At 31.8% G+C, this 19,518-nt stretch overlaps 3 protein-coding genes across 4 annotated transcripts; 1 reads left to right on the forward strand and 2 right to left on the reverse strand.

Annotated features, from left to right (window-relative positions):
• Positions 1-2,773: 2,773 nt before the first annotated feature.
• LOC21401202 lies at positions 2,774-3,879 on the reverse strand. Its single transcript, XM_024171720.1, has 2 exons — positions 3,785-3,879; positions 2,774-3,691 (listed from the first exon to the last, which is right to left on the reverse strand). Exon 2 carries the CDS (start codon positions 3,508-3,510, stop codon positions 2,827-2,829), a length of 684 nt encoding a protein of 227 aa, XP_024027488.1. The 5' UTR covers positions 3,511-3,691; positions 3,785-3,879; the 3' UTR covers positions 2,774-2,826.
• A 9,559-nt stretch (positions 3,880-13,438) lies between these two features.
• Positions 13,439-15,840, forward strand: LOC21401203. Of its 2 annotated transcripts, none has more exons than XM_010090153.2 (3): positions 13,439-13,789; positions 15,160-15,260; positions 15,378-15,840. In XM_010090153.2, exons 1-3 carry the CDS (start codon positions 13,732-13,734, stop codon positions 15,660-15,662), a joined length of 444 nt encoding a protein of 147 aa, XP_010088455.1. In that variant the 5' UTR covers positions 13,439-13,731; the 3' UTR covers positions 15,663-15,840. The 2 variants fall into 2 exon arrangements, with proteins under 2 accessions (XP_010088455.1, XP_024027443.1); XM_024171675.1 differs by having other exon boundaries at positions 13,441-13,789; positions 15,366-15,840.
• Positions 15,841-15,925: 85 nt separating this feature from the next.
• Positions 15,926-18,630, reverse strand: LOC21401204 (cysteine synthase 2). Its single transcript, XM_010090154.2, has 6 exons — positions 18,311-18,630; positions 18,123-18,197; positions 17,430-17,573; positions 16,868-17,257; positions 16,542-16,777; positions 15,926-16,391 (listed from the first exon to the last, which is right to left on the reverse strand). The coding sequence occupies exons 1-6, from the start codon at positions 18,521-18,523 to the stop codon at positions 16,169-16,171; spliced, it is 1,281 nt and encodes a 426-aa protein (XP_010088456.1). The 5' UTR covers positions 18,524-18,630; the 3' UTR covers positions 15,926-16,168.
• Between the last annotated feature and the right edge of the window lie 888 nt (positions 18,631-19,518).

Below are 19,518 nucleotides of genomic sequence, written 5' to 3' on the forward strand. Positions count from 1 at the left end.
CCCTCGAAATAAACGGAGTCTAAGTTTCTCGGGGTCGTTTCATTGCCAATCAACATTTTTTTAACGTTTTTTTAAGTTTTTATTTTTTTATTTTTTTTCCTCCCTTATCTTTTCGTTATTGCATCTTTTAACCTTTGACTTTTTATATATTTTCAAGTATATCTCCTTTAGATTCTTTTTACGGTTGTTTAAAATATTATTTTTTTAATTATCCTGTTAAATTAATTTATTTTTAAATATGTCCATATATAAACATCTTTTACATGTGATCCTTATTTTACAACTTCAATTGTGTAACATTTGACACCAAATTTTATCTCTGTCTTTTGCTTCAAATTTTTTCTCACTTTTGTCTTTGCTTCTTTATCTTTTTTTTTTCGTCCCCCCACTATTTGTATAACCGTTTTAAATGGTTGTTTCAAATGAAATTGCAGCCATAATTCTAACTCTAATTATGTTAACAAGAAAAAACAACTCTAATAGAAGTATTGATTCCAACACACGAACCCAACAAAACAATTAATATTAGTTGCCATTGCATACTTATTCTAGTCATTAATATTATCGATGTCACTGCAAGTGCAACCAAGTATTACCTTAACACTTACCAAAAAAAAAACCAACATTACCTTAATGATCACTTCAAAAAAAAAAAAAATATATATATATATATATATATTAATGCTCTCGTTTGGGCGTTAAACCATTTTCCACATGACAATGGCAGCACTATAGTGTGAGCCTCCTTTGGTCTTTTGTTGGTGGATTCGTGTGATGGTTCGAATCATGATTCATGACTCGCTACAGTATTTTTTCTCACAAAAAACACACATAAATCAAGAATGGTTCTGAATCATGATTCTGAATCCATCAACCAAATATCTACTATTTTCACCTAATAAAGCACTAGTCATGTCCAGATCATTATTTCCTTTTATTTCAAAAAAAAAAAAATTCCTTGATTAACCTTAAGGTGCTCTTATAAAGAGTGTTATTATGATAAACAATGTCTAAATTAACCTTAAGGTGCTCTTATAAAGAGTGTTATTATGATAAACTATGTCTAATTCTTGTTTTTCTTTTTTCATAGAGTGAGAAATCATAAGTATATCATATGCATACTGTAAATCATCAGATCAGACCAACTTGATTGTTTTTAGATCATTAATTTAGTTCCACATCAGAATCATTTTTTGAAGGTCGGAGACCAGTCCAAACTTTTTTTAAAAAATGGTTTGGTCCAATCCGTGAAATTTGAACTGCAAGGATTTTTTTAGAATATATATATTTTTTAAAGATTTAGTAATATAAAATTATACACATAAAAAGATATCTTATTTCTTCAAAGTTTTCAACCTTGTTTAAACAACTTAAAAATATCAAAAATAGAAAAATAGAAAAAATAATACAAAATCCCCTTAATAAATTAAACGAATTAACTAGATTGTACTTATTTTGGTAAAAAAACTGAACTCAATCATAAAATTCACATGGCAGTTTAAATCATAATAGACCATTTTGTAATTGTCCAATTTGCTTATGAATTTTTTGTTTTCAAACCATCAAAATGATACAGTTTGCAAAATCTGGCAATTTGGGACCCAATAAGACCTTGCACGACCCACTATCACGGAGTGACAGATTTAGTGATTTAGGCTTCGTTCATTTCACCGATTCGAGTTTTTAATTTTAAGTTTCTATAGTAAAAAATTCTCAGAAAATGTCACATCTAACTTTTTCTGCTACAGTAAAAAGCTCTCAGAAAATTTCACATCTCAACTCAAATTGAAAACTCGAATCTGCGAAGTAAACGAGTCCTTAGAATTGAAAGAAATCATGCACACCCCACTATCCCAAATACATTACGGTGATTGAAGGGGCGATCTATTTCTTATCTTTATATTCTATTATAAAATCTATTTTTGGAGAAAAGAAAAATCTATAATCTATTATAACATCTATTTTTGAAGGGGGGGGAAAAAATCTAAGCCTAGTTTTCTAGTGATAATGCTTGAAATAAACAAGAAATGAGCATATAACTACAAAGTCCAAACACATTTCCTTTTCTGTAGGGGTCTAACTATAGTAGTGCGAAATGGAGGGCACTTCCAAAAGTTGGAAGACGTCGTTTTCTTTTCTTTTTTTTTTTTTTTTGTGTGGCAAGTTCATAGATGTTATTTTCCTTTTACAACTAAAAGAAACAAAAAGAAAGAAGAAATTGGTGGCACGGTCAAAAATCAGATGAAGGCTTGATTCACATTGACAAAGACCCTTCGCTGATTGGCTCATTGTAAATTATAAATGTTTGGTTTGAGGATTCAAACCATGATTTGAATCATGGTTCATAATTCGTTACAATATTTTCTCTCACAAAAAATACACGTAAATAAAAAATTATTATCCATGAACCAAACGTTCTAGGGTCAGATCCTGGATTTGGCTTCTTAAAAGAGTTGGTGCAAATTTTGATTTGAAAAAATGAATATTTATGAAATTAAGATACATACATATATATATTGCTAAAGAGAAATTAAGATAATTAATTATGGGCTTATCCTTACTGATTACTAAAAAAAATCAAGGAAACATGATCATACTTTTTTCATACCTCATTTCACGCAGAAAATTTCTCAACTTTGTAAAAGAAAAAAGGAGTTAGCTGAGCAATTTTAGAATCACATAAAGAAGATAAAAGAATCCCAGAAATGAAAAAAAAAAAACCTAAACATTAGCTTAGCTTATAACATCAGAGTTACACATAACAAAACTTGGAAAAAAAAATTAAAAAAATTATTGACCTCTTGATCCTTGACGATTTTCACTAACTCATGCCTCAATCTCAAACCCTGGACACTTAATGGACCCCACTGAGATGTCAATTTCAATCAGATTGTCTTCCTCATTCATCTCATTGATATCTGCTAGAAGCTCCATGAGGCCCTTTTGGCTGAAAATGGATTCTGGCAAGAAATTTGGCAAATTTGGCTCATCTTCTAAACCACTTGACTCACTTCCTGGCAAGCTTATCTCAATCAAATTTCCATCTTCTTCTTCAGAAAATGATGACTCGGAAATTGTTAGATTTTGCCATTTGAGCTCAAAACTCTCACTTGATTCTGAGACAATATCATCACTTTCTGATGGAGTTTCTTCTAATTCGTTTGTATAATCATGGTTTTTGACATTTTTGCTTTCTTGGGCAATCTCATTTTCTTCCAAAATTTGCTTCTTTAGTTCATTATCTAGAGGGATATTTTGGCTACAATGTAATTTCCCAGATGGATTTTCATCTGAAAAAGGCTTCTTCTTTATGGATGTGAAGAGGAAAATGGTTGATAGGATCAAAATTGGAAAAGAAACGAGGAGAGAGAAGAGTACTCCAAAGCCTAGTAGAAAGCAAGAAAAACATAATAGAGAGGAAAAAAATAGTCCTAGAAATAGTAATGAGAGCTTGGAAAATAACTGATTCCTTGGTGTTTTTCCCATGAGAACAAACTGAAGAAATGGCATTAGATATGGTAGAAAGACTAGAAGAAGAAGAAGAAGATAATGGTGAATCTGGTAAAAAGCTCTCTTTTGGTGTACAAAAAAGAGACTTTTTATAGAGGGGGCCAAAAAAAAAAAAGTTCTGACCTTTTTTTCCACAAGCCACTGATTTTGTTGATCTGAGATATCAAAGAAAGAAAGAAACCTGCCAAAAACAAAGATGTTATATGGGGTTAATGTACTGAATATGAAGAAAAATAATGAAAGTGAAAGAGAAAATTTTTATTAGTTTCCTTACCTGATCTGAGAAAGTTTCACTTTGTTTAGTTGATAACAATATGACTTTCCAAGACTTTGGAGATTGAATATTCTCCAAGCCCCATTTACCAACCTCGTGACCCTTTTTTTTTTTTTTTTTTTTTTTTTTTTGGCCCCTTAAGAGGAAAAGTGAAGGAAAAAAAAAGGCCTTAACTTGGTCTTCTGTTTTCTCTTACACCAAACACCTTGTTCTTATCTGCAGCTGATTGATTCTCTTGAGAAAAGCAAAGGTCTTCTTCTTGTAATTGTTTTCCCATTTTATCATTTCATTTTCTTCTTCAGGAAATCAAAGCTTTGGAATTGCCAAATACCATGTGCACCACATCTCTGCTCCCCACATGGCACTTTTAAGACCCTTTAGAACATAACCCATTAACAAAAATCTATTCTATTTTTTTTTCTTTTACTTAAAAAGGAGAAACTTTCTTGTGATTCACACACAATCTAAACAAACCCTAATCATTTTCTTAGAACACAAACATAATTAAGAACACACATGTTAATTGTATTAGTTGAAGGAATTAAAACAATTTATCTCTAACCAAAGTTCTGAATAGTTGAAGGTAAATGGGAGTTACCATAATTATTACCACATCTGCAATTTGTCAGCAACACCAAAATAACAAGAAATGCAGAGTGTTTGTCATAATGACCCATTTTCTATTGTCTGCTATGAATTCCATAAATGTGTAACGTTATTTTTTGCTTCATTTTTTGTTTTTTGTTTTTTGGCCTCTGAATTACATCCAGGTACTAAATGGAAGCCCATTTCCTTGAAGAGTCTTTTTTGTTTGGATTTGCCAGGTAGCCATTACTCCTTTGTTCTCACAAGCAAACAAAGCAAATTCAAAAAATAAAAAGGATTAATTTCAAAAATTTTCTTCAACTATGACCATTTTAATATTTTGTCCTTTTAATTTTAAAAAGTAACATCCATTCCTCTCAAATTTTATTCCGTTAATAAGCTTTCTCTTTCTGTTACAATAAGTGATAGAATTGTCACGTATCACTTATTTAGTGAGAATTAAAAATACAATTACACTTATACCCTTCTAATAAGAAAATGCCCAACAAAATACATTTGTAATATATTTCAGGTATGTATTGGTTTTGAAAAAAGAAAACCCTTATATTTGAGCTCATCAGTGATCTCCAACAGTCAAACGTGAGAACGCATGTGACCGTGCCACCACCAGAGACTCTTCCCCTGTGCGAGTGTCGTTGCGACAACCAAGTTCCTCCGTGGTTGGTTTTCATTTTTGTTTGTAATTTTTCTTTGAAGTTGGAATTTTTTGCTCTTTGGGGAGATGAATTGTGAACGTTTCTCTTCTGATACGATATTTTATTCCCCTTTTGCCTCTAATTCTAGGATGGGATGGGATGGGATGGAATGGGATTTCATAGGTTATTTTACAAAAATCAAAATGGGTTGCTTTGGAATGGAAATCTTAGCTCATTGGGTGGAAAATAATGGTTATTAATTTGGGTTATCATGTTGTTATAATTGTCTTACAGAATGCGAAGATGAGATTGTGGAAGGAGTAGATACAAGGTTATGTTTGAAACCCGAATTTTAGGGAGAAAAAGGAAAATAAAAATGGGGGAATGACTTTTCCGTGTTCGGAACCAAGATGAGGGGTTGAAAAAAAAATTATAAGAAAAAAGGGGAGAAATCTTATAACTTGCATGGATTTGGGATTTTATTCCCTTTTGTTGTTCAAGATCTAAATTTTCTTTCTTTAATAATTTGAAAGGTTATTGTAGATTAATTTATGATAATATCCTCTTTAGATGAGTTATGTACCTGATACGTGATGAATTCCGTTACTCATTATAATAAAAGGAAAAAATTATTAACATAATAAAGTTCAGACGAATCAGATATTTAAAGTGTTAAAAATGTCATAGGGAGAATTTTAAAAATTAATCCAAAAAGAAAAGAAAAAAAAAGGTCCGATTCATAATATATAAATTGCTTTGATACAAACCAAAGAATGATAACATGGGTTTGGAAATCTTTGTCCTTTAAGTAATGTGTAATCATTGCACATAATATGATCAAACGTAAAATATTGCCTTCTGTTTTCCCCTTTAGTAGTTTGGCGTTTTTTACTAAGGTTTTTGGTGGTAATTCGGCCGAAAAGATAAAAGCCTATTTGGTTTATTTATTGACTTGAATTTATAATTTTAATTATGCTTTTTTATAAAAAATTTAAATTAAAAAAATTCTGTCAATAAATTTTTTTTGATAAAATTTAAATTCATAATCAAAATTTGAGTCGGCCTAATTGTTTTGACAGCCTTAATTGTTTTGACAAAGTAATCTTTGCTTTTGAGACTTGAAAAACAAGGCACTGATCTAATCATTAGCTCGAGCATGTGTTGTAATAATCATGCACAAAAGCTTCCGGATTTAGGCATGCCATAACCATATCACCAAACAAGGAACATATGGACTTTGGATACTTTGACCCAGAAAGAAAGTTAATCTCCCTATATGGGATGAAGGGATTTGTTTTTTGGATTTTTTTTAAGGAAGATTTTTTTCTTTTAATTTAGGATGAGCTTTGGAATTTTACGTCTCAAGATTAAAGACCCGTTTGATATTGCTTTTAAAAACTATTTTTGGCTTTTTGTAAGAGGCTACAGCAAGTCAAAGTGTTTGATAAAACTTATTTTTGCCTAGCAATTTTTAAAAACGGCTACCTCACAATAGAATTTAAGAAGCATGTCAGGGGTTACTTTTTAAAATAATCCAAATAATAAAACTTAATTCTCAATCAATTCATTTTATTTCTTTGAAATCAAATTAAATGATACATTTTATTTTAAATGTTTATACAAAAATTAAAAATTTTTAATAAATATTTTATGTTAAATTTTAATAATATATTTTTGTTATAATGTTGCAAGTTTGAAAAATAATTTACCTCAGTTCTTTATGTTATTTAATTTCTTTATAGATATATAATTTATCTCCTTGAATAAAATTAATTTATTTTTTAGATATATTTTAATTAATAAAATAAAAATTATATTTTTTTACTATTTTGGCATATAAATATTATGAATATTGACTATAAAAATAGAAATAAAACTAATTATAAGTATGTGTGTTAAAGTATATCTATTTTAATCATTATATATTTTCACAGTAATTTTGTACATAATTTACCAAACACTTAAATGTTTACTTTAGTTATTCATAGCAACTTTGAAAAAAAATTTACCAAACGCCTATTCTGACTAACAACACATCAATAACAGAGCAATACTAAACTGTCGTTCAGTGTGTGTAAAATTACCGCTAAGCTATATATTTCCCAATATTTTCTTTTATGGTTACCGACTGTATTGTATACCCAATAAGGAATAACGTTTTTCACATCGCCGTCCATAAATCATCTTGTTTTTTCTACATTTTGCAATTAATTCGAAAGAACAAATGTGTTCTTCATCTTACCTTTTTTTTTCATGGTTGGCTTATTTTTTTTTAGATTCAATGATGAGTGAGTTTCTGCTCACGAATTAAGTATCATTTAGACTTAATAGTTCGTAGAGTTTACGTGTCAAATAATGAATATATAAAGTAATAAATAAAATGATAAAAAGAGTGATGCTAATATTTATTGTTCAAGAACTAGAAATTTTCAATTTGAAAAATATTTGGGTAATATTCAAACGACTTGTCGTTAGTCTCTAAAGTCTTTGTTATATCGTTATAATAGTCTATGTTACTATCTACGTGGACGACGCATGATTTCTTCATTCACCAAGAGTAGGTTGTTGGTTTATAAAACAATTTTAGATTAAAAAAAATGCAAAAACAAATTGGCACGGATCATAAATAAGAATTTTTTTTAAAAATTTTTAAGTAATATTTTATAGATTAAATTAATTTACACTAATTCAGAATAAACAATCATATTGCTTATCTTACCCGGTTGAAGGTAAAGTTTCAATCACAAAATAGCCATTTTATCTCTGTCTAAATATTTTTATCTCTTCTAAACATTTTTATCTCTGAACCTTTTCAAATACTTTCTTTATATATACCAAATGAATAATTTACTATATAATTTTTTTTCCCTTTAAACGTGCTCTACGAACTTTTTTTTTTTCTTTTTTACTAAACTCAACTAGTATTGGGAGAGTAATAAATAAGTTCAACTAAATATCAGAAGAAATTTTGTGTAAAAACAATTAGAAGAAAATTTAAGTTTTCATATAAAAAATGTAAGGTGCGTGTGCACGGAGCACGTGATCTATTTATATATGGCTTGTTTAGTTCGCTGATTCGAGTTTTTAATTCGAGTTGAGATGTGACTTTATGTGAGAGCTTTTTACTGTAGTAAAACTCGAATTTTAAACTCAAATCAGTGAAATGAACTCGTTTTGATTGAAAACCTTCCCGCAGCCTCTTTTTCTTTCTTTTTTTTTGCTACATTTTACTTTTTCGTCCTTTTTTTTGTCTTTTAGTCCCACATTTTTCCTTCTTTTTTCTTGCCTCTCCCTTTTTTAAAATTCTTTATTTTACTCCTTTTTTTTTTTCATTTTGGTCCTTTTTGACTTTTTTCTTTCCTTCCCTAAAACTTCATTTTTTTTTTCCATCTTGGTTCCTTTTTAGATTTCATATTCAAATTTATATGCTTTTAAATGTGTCTCACTTCTAAAAATATGTTTTGGGAAAAGATTTATTGTGACGTGCATTTCTCCATCTATACTTTAATTTGATTCTATTGGGTGACTTTAAAATGCGATTTTCACTTACTTTGCTCATATTAACATAATTTCTGTCATATGTACTCATGCTTAATTTTTTTAACTTTTATTTTCATTTTACCAAAAGATTCTTTACAATGTGATCTTTTTATAACGCATTTGTTTAATTTTTTTTTAATTGAATGACAATTGAAATATATTTTTTTATGTGTCTTTATTTAATTTTTTCTTGTGTAATCCTTATTATTTTAATGATGATATTTATAAAGATGTTTGTATTAGTTGTGTATAGACTAACTAACTAATTAAGATATTTCTTATTAAATGAATTAATTAAAATAATAATACAATAACTAAAACTCAGAACACGTGGAGTTCAACTATTAAATTGCTTTTTGACCAACTCTTTTATGTTTACTATAAATAATATGATATGATTTTATTGATTAGATACTAATTAAAATATTAAAAATTAAACAGAAGATCTAGATATATATATATATATATATGTGTGTGTGTGTGTGTGTGTGTGTGTATGACAATAAGGAAAGCTCGCGGAGTATATTAACAAGTAGACATTTGTGATTTTACGAGGAAAAAAAGGGAATGGAAAAGAAATTGATATTAGAGGTAAACGACCAAAAAAATTAAAACAACAATGTACTTTTACAAAGAACTAATGGGTGCGTTTGGAACTCGTTTTAAAATAATTTTATTTTTTGTATGAAAATAGAAATGAAAATGTGTTCAATCTCAAACAGAAATTATTTTTGAAAATGTATTTCGTAGTTTTATCAAGATATTATTTTCAGTATAAAAAAACTCATTAATGTGTCTCTCTCTACTTGAGAGAGGAGAAAACGAAAATAAAAAGTGAAAAACGACTAAGAGTCATTTTTCTTTTCTCTCACATTTTACACAAAACTAAAAAATCGTTTTTATTTCTGTTTTTTATATTTAATTGTGTCAAACGCCGTTTTAGAATCATTTTCATTTTTTATTTCTCAAAAAATGTGAAAAATAAAAACAAGAACAATTCTAAACACGACAAGTAAATTTGATGTGTAGAAATTCCCAGCCAAATTCTCTCCCGAAAAAAAAAGTGAAATCTTCAGCCAAACGGCTTTAACCGCCACATACAAACTATAAAAGGGCAACCTCTGCCCGAGAATTCCATTGGTTCTCTCTCTCTCTCTCTCTCTAGGTGTAGAGTAAAAGAAATTTCTCTCGATTCAAATTCTCTTTCCTGCGATTTCCTTAAGTAACGTTTCTTTCTATTACAATTTCTTCCGATTTCGATTTTAAGGATTCTGGATGGATTTTAGTCTATTTCTGCTGAATTAGGGTTTCATTATATTCTATGATTTATGATATATAGATGAAATTGTCTGTTATGTTGTTTCTACGTAAAAAAATTTATTTACTTTCTAGGGTTCGTAATAGCAAAATGGAAATGATTTTAAATTCAAGTGGTGGAGCCCATGTTTTGGACTCTATTATTCACAGGCTCATAAAAGATTTTAATTTCTGTTCAAATTTTCCGTTCAAACTTACGAATCAAACCCGGCCATATATGCTTCAACAAGGCCGAGTCTATCATGCGTTATCCGAGGACCAAGACCCGAGAATATGTTGCAGATTTTCGAGCCTGCTAAGCTGAAGGCAACTACTTTAAGGTGATGTTTGGTAGATGGATTCGTTCCCTGATTCGAATCATTGTTCGTGGTTCGCTACAGTATTTTCTCTCAAAAAAAATACACGTAAATCAAAAATAGTTCTAATCACATGGTTCTAATCTATGAACCAAACGCACCCTGTCTTTTCTTTGAGTAGGACTTAAACCTAGTCTAAGCACAGTTTTGAGTTTTGTATCATCTTACTTTGTATGGAGGTAATCTGTCTTATTTTATATGTACATGATCTAGTCTAGGGACAGTTTCCTATTAGCTTATATTTTAGACGGAGTAAAGCATAAACGTGTGTGTTTTGTGACTTTATTCTGCATTTTGTGAATGTGTGTTTTGTATACAAAGTCCACCAAGAATTGCTTATATCTGCTTTTTATATAACCTATTCAATATGCCATTTTTTTGCATGAGGCTATTGGCATTGAACTTTTTGTATAGCTATTTCCTTTTGTTTTTTTTTTGTTTTTTGTTTACCGCTTATAAGTTAAGCTTCGAAGTCAATTCAACAAGACAACTCAAACTCGGGTCTGTAATGCAAATACAAGATATTTTGTCCCATTCGTTTCGTTTGTTCGATCGAATCACAACTTAAATTTTTACTACAAAATTTTCTCTCATAAAAATATAAATTTAACTTTATGTGCTACAATATTTTCTTTCACATAAAATTTATTTTTTAAACTTAAACCAGCAAAATAAACAATCTATTTACGTCTTTGTCTTGTATTCCTCTTCACTAACAAAGTAGATATGTCCAGTGTCAACGTGTCAATTAAACTCTCTTAAAAGTTGAGAGATTTGGAATTTCTTTTTGCCAAAATGTTATGGCCTCCCACTCAAGTCTTTTTTGGTTTTTTTTTTTTCTCTTTTTTTTTTTTTGTGCCATCATGTTTTTTCGGTTTGTCTTAGAAATCTTGCTAGATGCAAATAACAACACGAAAAACCTGAGTTCACAACCATAAATGGTCAATGGCGGCCACATGATATTACATGGAAGCCACATCAATTTGGCCAGACGTTGAAACTCAGAAAATGATGTTATTTTCTCCATATAACTAGTTCTTGTGTTTTGGAATTTTTCATATTGTGATATAAGAGAATACAAATTTGGTTGTTACATGGTATCTAAACTATATTTATCTGCAGTCACATATGTTGGCAATGAGTTCGTTCCCTTTTTTCGCTGTATTGGCTAGTCTTCTTTTTCAATATCTAATAACTACGGTCTAACATTGGCCGAAGAAAAACTAATTATTCTTCTTTTTTTGTAGGATTTAACCTAGTCTAAGCACACTTTCGAATTATCTAATTTTAGTGTACCAGCCCTCTAAATATCAACTTTTAGATATTAGTAGAATGAATAGCACTATCAGTAGGGTTGTTCGACAGCTCGGTTTTGGTGGTCGATGAACAATCCGACGTCGGGTTCAATATTTTATTGGACCGACCATTAGGCCACATTAAGGGATAATCAGACTAACGTTGACTGATTTTGCTTGCTTTCGGGCGTTTAATTTTAAAAATAATAAACATTTTTAAGGGTTTGACAAAACGAGAGTTGTTACAAACTGACCTTAACCCTAAAAATGACCACAAACTCCACTGTTGTTGGCAATTTAATTTTTCAATTGATAGGAGTCAATGTTGATGTGGTACTATCCCGTTTGATCAACAACTATCGGCATCTTTGGTGCTAGCCGATTGACTAGCTAAATTGAATAGTATGGGAAAAAAAAATTTTAGGAAATTCTTTGGTACGTCTGGCATATCGGCAAGTCATGTTTTTTAACTGTTGAATCTGCGTATTTTTTGACTTTTGCATGATTCTATGTAGATCTGATGGACAAAAAACCTAACTTGTCGGTATGTTGACGTACTAGAAAAGGTTCTAAACTTATTGGACTTATCAATGTTTTTTTTTTTCCTTTTTTATTTTTGTTAAACAACTAAGCTAACAAATGTTGACAGTGGATTTCTTTTGTATTTCATTGTTATGTTTTCCATTTTATATGTCATCACGTTAGTAATTTTATACAAAGATTGAGACGTTTGAGAACGAGATATGTAATAATAATTAGAATAGGAGAAGAATACAAATAATATGCTTGTTCTCAACTGAGTGATGTCACACATCAAGGGATTTGAACAACCTCTTTAAGAAATAATTAAGATAATAAAAAAAAGAAAAAAGAAAAAAGCATCTCAAAGAATAAGCATCATAACTCATGAGTCCCACTTTTTTCGCATGCATTTTTCTAAAGAATGATTCAATAGTATATGTAAAAATAACACAACTTTTTAAAGAAGAACTGTTATTATTAAATTGAAACATCCAATATAATAACAATTTCTGGAGGTGGGGGAGATTCTTCTAACTAAATTAGCTTATCATTTAAATTAACACATAAGTAGTTAGAGTAAATAAAAAATGACATGAAGAAATGTGAAATTCTTTACGACTTGAATGATTATCAATGCATTCTCTCTACATGTTGGAAAAATAGATGAGCCGGTGTTAAGTTTATAGGTCACGTTCACTTCACGAATTAGAATTTTTAATTCAAGCGGAAATGTGACATTTTTTGATAGCTTTTCACTGTAACAGAAAAAGTTAGATGTGACATTTTCTGAGAGCTTTTTACTGTAGAAACCTAAAATTGAAAACTCGAATCGGTGAAATCAACAAGGCCATAGTTATTTCATATTACTAATTTTAGAGTCAACATTTTATTTTTCTGCAGAATTTTATTGGGATAACAAATTGTCTATTCATATATTAAAGAATAAAACATAATGAAAACTTCACAATTAAAACGGGCACATTATAATAGTTCTCAATTTTTTTTTTTTCACTTTACCGAAATTCTTAGGAAAAAAAAGAGGAGTTTGCCCTGATATTCCATACTATTCAATTTAAGCAAAATAGCATCAAAATAAAAAGAAATATGTAAACTTAATAAAAATTTATACAAATTTAACAGTTAAAAATAAAGAATCTCGGTTAAGATATTTTGTTTATACCCTATCATAATTTAAAATAAAAAAAAAACTTTTGCCTTTTTGCCAAAAACTCCAAAAAATGAAAGTTCACAAGGAAAGAAAAAAAAAAAAAAAAAAAAAAAACCTCCAAAATGCCAAGCATATCCTTCGTCCTCCTAAAGCAGAAGGGGTAGTTTCGGAACACAAGCCAAGATAAAAATAAATAAATAAATAAATAATTGAAAAGGGGGCGGGGCTTCTCTTCAGAGGATTCCTAGGGTTTCCAATTGCTTCCTATTTGGGACTTTATCGTAGGATTATTTATAGCACCACCAAGCTCTGCATTTTGCGATTCTCGTCGAAGAAAATCAACATTTTTGTTCTGTTAAGAAAAAAATCAACAGTTTTTGTTCTTGGGATTTGCGTCGTAGTGGTGGGTGACTGACTGATTGGGAGGTTGTTTCTCCGCCGTCGGATTGATCTCTATCAGGGGCTTTAGCGCCCGTGGCCGTTCAAAATCCATGATCATCAGCGTCTCATGGACCCATCTCCAGTGCGAACAACTCCTTCACTCGAAGAAGAAGAGGATGAGTGGGGTATGGAATTCGTCAACTTGCCATTTTTTTCTTCTTCTCATTTTTATATCCCTTGTTTGTTTTCGAGGAAAATTTTGGGGGAAATTTAGAGGAAGAGTAGAAAAGTTTGGATTTTTGTAGTTTTATGTTTGTGGGTCTTGAGTTAATCAGAAAAATTAGGTAAAATAAGTCAATTGGTCAAGTGGGTTCAGTTCAGTTCACTTGAGTTTTTATTTTTATTTTTTTTCCTGACTAGCTCGACTTTTCTCAGATTTTTTCAAACACCAAATTTGAGTATGATCGCATTATTGTTGTACACTAATTGTTTTGTCCTCATATTGTGTTAAGTTTGAAATTTATATGGATTTTGTTTTGTTGTTTTTGAATTCAAATTTTGTAGAGAACCCATTTGGCGAAAACTATTTTTATTCAAATTTTTTGTGAGATAACAGAATCAGGATCATAAATTCAAGTTCTAAAACCAAACGGGCCCTAGGATTGCTATTTGTCATACCCCGAGACCATTCAAGAATTGACATTAATTTAGGCGTGTGGACTTTTTTTGGGTTTTGAGTTGTCATGCACCGAAATCTGATTTTAAAATTTGAATACGGAGCAACGTTCTGAGTGTGCATATTTATATGAAGCGGTTTTCTAGTTTTTCAGCTTATTCATTTTGTTAAGTGAGTTCCAAGGAGTTGGCCTGTAAACCAAAAATGATAATGAGCTCCATTTTTTTTCAGTTACGGTAAAGATTTCATTTTTTTTTTTTTTTTTGTTGTTGTATATATATGTTCTTTTTAATTGTTACATGTATTTTGTATATTCTGATTTTTTTGTCGTTAATCTCAATATTGGATGATCATCAATAGTGTACCTCAGATTAGGCTATTTCTTGTGCAGCTTGGCGTTGTAAGCAGTAAATGTTGCATTTGTGATGCTTATTTTTCGTCAAGGCACTTTTAAATCCTAATGTCTTTTTGGCTTTGGCTTTATTGTTTTATATAATAAGAGGTTATTTAGGATATGATTCTTTTTGGGAAGTATTATTATTGGTTTAATTTCTTTCTCCCAGTGGCATCATAGAATTAACTGTACAGTGTCTTGTGTATATTATCTGTTGTTGTCTCAAGAAATTGTCATTGTGTTGGTGGAGGAGCGAGAACGATATTGATTTATGAGCTTAACTGTGATTTTCTTAATATATAATACCATTTGCTACACGTAAACTTTTTATCATGAATATATTTTATTGAGTACGTAATTGTTTAGTTTCTTTTCGTGAGAGGAGGCTTTGTTTTACATCTGCCTAACATGATCTTTATCCTGACCAATTTAATGTAATTCCTTCATCGTACTGACATCAACAAATGGCTCTTTTTTTACAATAGACACTGATGGATTTGTAATTCCAAGCTTGGGAATAGAAGAGCCAGATCAAACCAATCCTGATGCTCCAAAAGTAGAACCCTCAAAACCACCTTCTCCGAAGGTCAGCTTCAAGTTTTTTCATTTTCATTCTGAAACTACTACTTGTACTACTCTTGTGACTCTGTGAATGTGAATGAAGAAGCAGTTGCTGAAATCTGTGTTAAAGGCGTCTTTGCAGGCCAAAATAGAAGAGAGCATCTACCTTGGACCGCACGGGGCTCCCCCGTCTCAGTCGAAGCAGCAAGAAGTGACTTCTTCGAGCCGTAAGCAGCGGTTCAAGCAGAAACTGAAGGAGGCAGATAGGAGGATTAGCGGGGTGGGGCGAGAGAACAAGGTAGAGAATCTAAGAGAGCTTGTTGGTGGTGGGAAAGTTGGCAGTGGTAGCATGGCAAAGGGCACTTCCAGGGATTGGCTTGACCAGCATTGCCATGAGGCCAAGTTTGAGAAGTGGTACCAGCAGTGAGTGGAACAGAGTATTTTTACATTACCCTAAGATATAAGGTTTAAGTTTATTACTCATAAGGTTCAAATTTGAGACATTTATTAAGGTCATGTATCTTGACAATAAGTTTCCATCTGGACCTTTTTGTACCCACTGGTGTCGCTGAAGTTATGAGAAAGAGTTTGGCTGTTTTATCCAACTATTCCATTTTCCACAAGCATTGCAAATTTTATAATTTCTCATTATCCATAAAAGAAGGAAAAAGAAGGCATCATTTATTCCTGCTATTTCTAGTATTGAACAAGAAAAGGATGTAAAGTAAACAATAATTTAACCATAAAATGTTAGAGCTCAAGTGTCTCAAAGTTGTAATTCTCTAATGAGCTTCCTATCCTAAATAAGAATAATGGTATTTGCTTTTGGTAGCCAAAAGCGAGTTTAATCTTTTGGCAAAGTGTGAGAAAAGAGTCAAAATACAACATGTCAAGATTTCAAATTATTCTAATGGTGGAAAGAGTGGCATCCAATTAATTGATGCCAAGGAACTCCAATCCAGTTGCCTTGGGCGTCAAACCAAACTGAGACAGATAATCAGCACTGTGAAACTTGCTCAAATGCCTCATTCCACTGTCGCATAATATGGTTACAATCGTGTGACCTGGACCAATTGCCTGCGCCACGCGGACTGCTCCAACGCAGTTCATCGCTGAAGAACTCCCCAGAAAAAGACCGTCATTCTTCAAGAGGAACCTAAGAGAAAGTTTAAGCACAAAACCATGAGGAACGAGTGTCACCATCGAACAAAGTGAAATTGGAAATTTCTGTTGATTAGCATAATCATTCAATACCAGCAAGGAACAGTGAAAACAAATCAAAGATTAGAGAGGATCAAGGACTGACCTTGACATCTCAACAGCTTCCATATCCGTGCCTCGGAAAGCCCCATCAAGTTTTGCCTGCATAAAATTCTGAGTTATCCGATTGATTCCAATTCCTTCGGTTATTGTATCAAACGGATTCTTCAGCCTTCGTCCTTCTGCTTCCTGTTTAGTATACATCACTCCCCTCGTCACCTTGTTGAACAAACCAGAACCGGGAGGATCTATGAGGTAGCACTTGATGTTTGGATTCTTTTCCTGTTTAACACGAAACCAGATTTTTCATAAATCAACTTTTGCCTCAACATCAACGATAACAATGGTCTGTAAATGGAGAAAGCAGCATACTTGCAGAAACTTGGAAACACCAGCCACAGTACCACCAGTTCCTGCTGCAGCCACAAATGCATCTAAGTTTCCTCTAGTCTGTTCCCAAATCTCAGGCCCGGTGCCTTCATAGTGGGCGTGGAAGTTTGCTAGATTTTCAAACTGATCAGCAAAGAAACCACCTTTGCAATTCATCGACCGAGATGAACTATGTTTCTCTCCATTGGGTACGTAACCATTGAGTTGCTCTGCTTCTTTGCCATCTATTTGTTCGGATATTTTATCCTTTGCTGCTAGTTCATTTGCTTCTGAAGCCCGTCGTCTAGCAATATTGACATAGTGGTCTCGGTGCGTAATTGAAACCGGTCTAACCCTTTCAACAGTGGCTCCCAAGGCTTCAATAATTTGAGACTAGAAAGAGATTGGCAAGAAAAAACAACATTCAGTGCATTGTGAAACACTCGAAAGAACAAAAACCAAAAACAAAGCTAAATTAAAGGCAATAAGGCAAAGATAAAACTGCCCAGGAAGGAAATATATCTTCTAACTGAACTGTACTAATCTGAAATGCATTCTCGTATACCTTCTCAATGGCGACGTCATCTGGGATAACCACATGGCACTTGCAACCATAGGCGGGAGCAACCGTAGCAAGGCTAATGGCCGTACTTCCGGCACTCCCCTCCGTCACTACGCCACCGGGAGTAAGCTTTCCAGATTCCAAAGCCTGCATTAATCCACATATCAGAAATATATCAAAGATAACAAACGGTCATGGTCGTTGTTCAATGACTGACTAAAAGCAAAAGACCAACACTAGGTAGAGGAATGAAACCTAAAGTTTAAGTTCAAACACACAACTTTGATGTCACAGATTGTAAAATACCACATCAGAGATACAAAATAAAATGGACAATACAGTGAAAGAAACACTATGGCCCCCCGTTGGGAGGTATATTCAAACTATAATTCTCAATTTTGACGTTTGAAATTTAAATGTTTTTTGAGACAAAAACATAGCAGAATCAATAATTTAAATTTGAATATATGAAATACGTGGGCATGTAAAATCAATTGATTACTTTCTTAAGCTTTGGTTACTACTTAAAAAATAATTAAAAAAAAAGGTTTGATCAAGAGGAAAAAAGAAAGATTGAAATTTGGTATAAAAATTGGTGCCAAAATAATCAACTAAGCAAACTTGAGCAATCAGTTAAATGATTTCACTTGCACAAAAATTTTCTCAACAACCAAACAAAGCAAGTCATATGATTACCTCTTCTATAATTTTCACTGCAACTCTGTCTTTTACACTCCCCCCAGGATTCAAAAACTCACACTTCCCAAGAATCTGATCAAACCACAATAAAATCAGAAAATCAATTAGTCCACCACAAAAAACAATCAAAAATCCAAAAGAAACCAAATTTGATAAAACAAAAATCGATGAATTCGAAGAATTACCTCACAACCGGTGGCGTCGGAGAGGCTGTTGATGCGTATCAGAGGAGTGTTGCCGACAGCGCCGACAAGGCCTTGCCTCGATTTCTTCTTTGATTCGGAAAGTTTGGGGCTTTTGGAGGAAGAAGATTTGGACTTTAGGTTGTTGAAGAAGAGAGAGAGGACGACGACGGAGACGGCGGCGACGAGAGCGTCTGTGGTTCTCACCGCCGCCATTGCAGGCTAAAGGTTCAGAGTTCCCAGATCTAGAGGTGTAGGCGGTAAATTTGATTGTGTTTTGGGGGCTTATATGTAAAAACAGTTTTTTAAAGTTTGAGATTGTGGGTCGGACTGGGAGTTCCTTAGAAAGGCCCATGAACTTGGCCCACTTTGGGTATAAACAGAGAGAAATTTGGGTGGATTATTGGACGATTATGATATGAGATAATTGATATTCAAATGTACTATTTTGATTTGTGTTTAATTTAGGTATGAAAATGGTGCGAGTAAATAAATAGGTTTTATAAGTGGTATTAAACCTTATTTACATAGAAAAATTTAGAAATAACTGAGAGAAAAATCTTGAGAAATGCATCAAAAATCACTAAATCAAACGATATGAGATAGACCGAGATGTATTTGAGATGATATGATTTTGACCGCTTATAAAATAAGAAGAATCTAGTAGATAAACTGTAAAGATTTATGCATTTATCGTTAATACTATAAGAATTTTGTACTTTCCCCCTAATATATTAATTTAAGAATGTCAAAGTTAGATGAGTTTCTTAATTTTCTTTCTAAAGTAACCTTTGAAAACACTACTCTTAAAATTGAAAACCTCGAATGCACTTATTTCTCATGTTGCCTTCTGTTTTGGTAGCTTTAAATATATATTTTGAAGTGAAGTACATAATTGAACAAAATTATAACCATTAGGAAAAAACTAAAAAGCTACCAAAATAAACTTAAAATCACAAAATAAACTAACAAAATAAACTTAACTCGATTCAAAATATACCTACGAAATAACTATAAACCTATTTTAAAATTAAATATTTTCATTATAAACGTATTTTAAAATTAAATATTAAAGATAACATCTACCCTGATATAAGAGGGAGAAAAAAAAAAAAGGAAGGGAGAGATGGAGGGAGGGAGAATTGTGGAAAGAGAGAGTAAATCATTCGTTGAGTTGAAGAGAGAAGATGAGAGAGAGGAGACATTGGGGA

This window comes from Morus notabilis, unplaced genomic scaffold, assembly GCF_000414095.1.
Source record: "Morus notabilis unplaced genomic scaffold, ASM41409v2 Scaffold1185, whole genome shotgun sequence".
In the NCBI taxonomy this organism is placed as follows: domain Eukaryota; kingdom Viridiplantae; phylum Streptophyta; class Magnoliopsida; order Rosales; family Moraceae; genus Morus; species Morus notabilis.

What these genes read in the sequence shown, in the direction of transcription:
- LOC21401202 (XM_024171720.1), bottom strand. Translation starts at nt 3,510, where the DNA reads ATGCCATTTCTTCAGTTTGTTCTCATGGGAAAAACACCAAGGAATCAG.
- LOC21401204 (XM_010090154.2), bottom strand. Translation starts at nt 18,523, where the DNA reads ATGGCGGCGGTGAGAACCACAGACGCTCTCGTCGCCGCCGTCTCCGTC. An exon ending in GTGTTTCCAAGTTTCTGCAA is followed by an intron (nt 16,778 to 16,867) that starts GTATGCTGCTTT and finishes CGTGTTAAACAG; the next exon opens with GAAAAGAATCCAAACATCAA. An exon ending in GAAGCTGTTGAGATGTCAAG is followed by an intron (nt 16,392 to 16,541) that starts GTCAGTCCTTGA and finishes ACTTTCTCTTAG; the next exon opens with GTTCCTCTTGAAGAATGACG.
- LOC21401203 (XM_024171675.1), top strand. Translation starts at nt 13,732, where the DNA reads ATGGACCCATCTCCAGTGCGAACAACTCCTTCACTCGAAGAAGAAGAG. An exon ending in AGAAGAAGAGGATGAGTGGG is followed by an intron (nt 13,790 to 15,159) that starts GTATGGAATTCG and finishes TTTTTACAATAG; the next exon opens with ACACTGATGGATTTGTAATT. An exon ending in CAAAACCACCTTCTCCGAAG is followed by an intron (nt 15,261 to 15,365) that starts GTCAGCTTCAAG and finishes TCTGTGTTAAAG; the next exon opens with GCGTCTTTGCAGGCCAAAAT.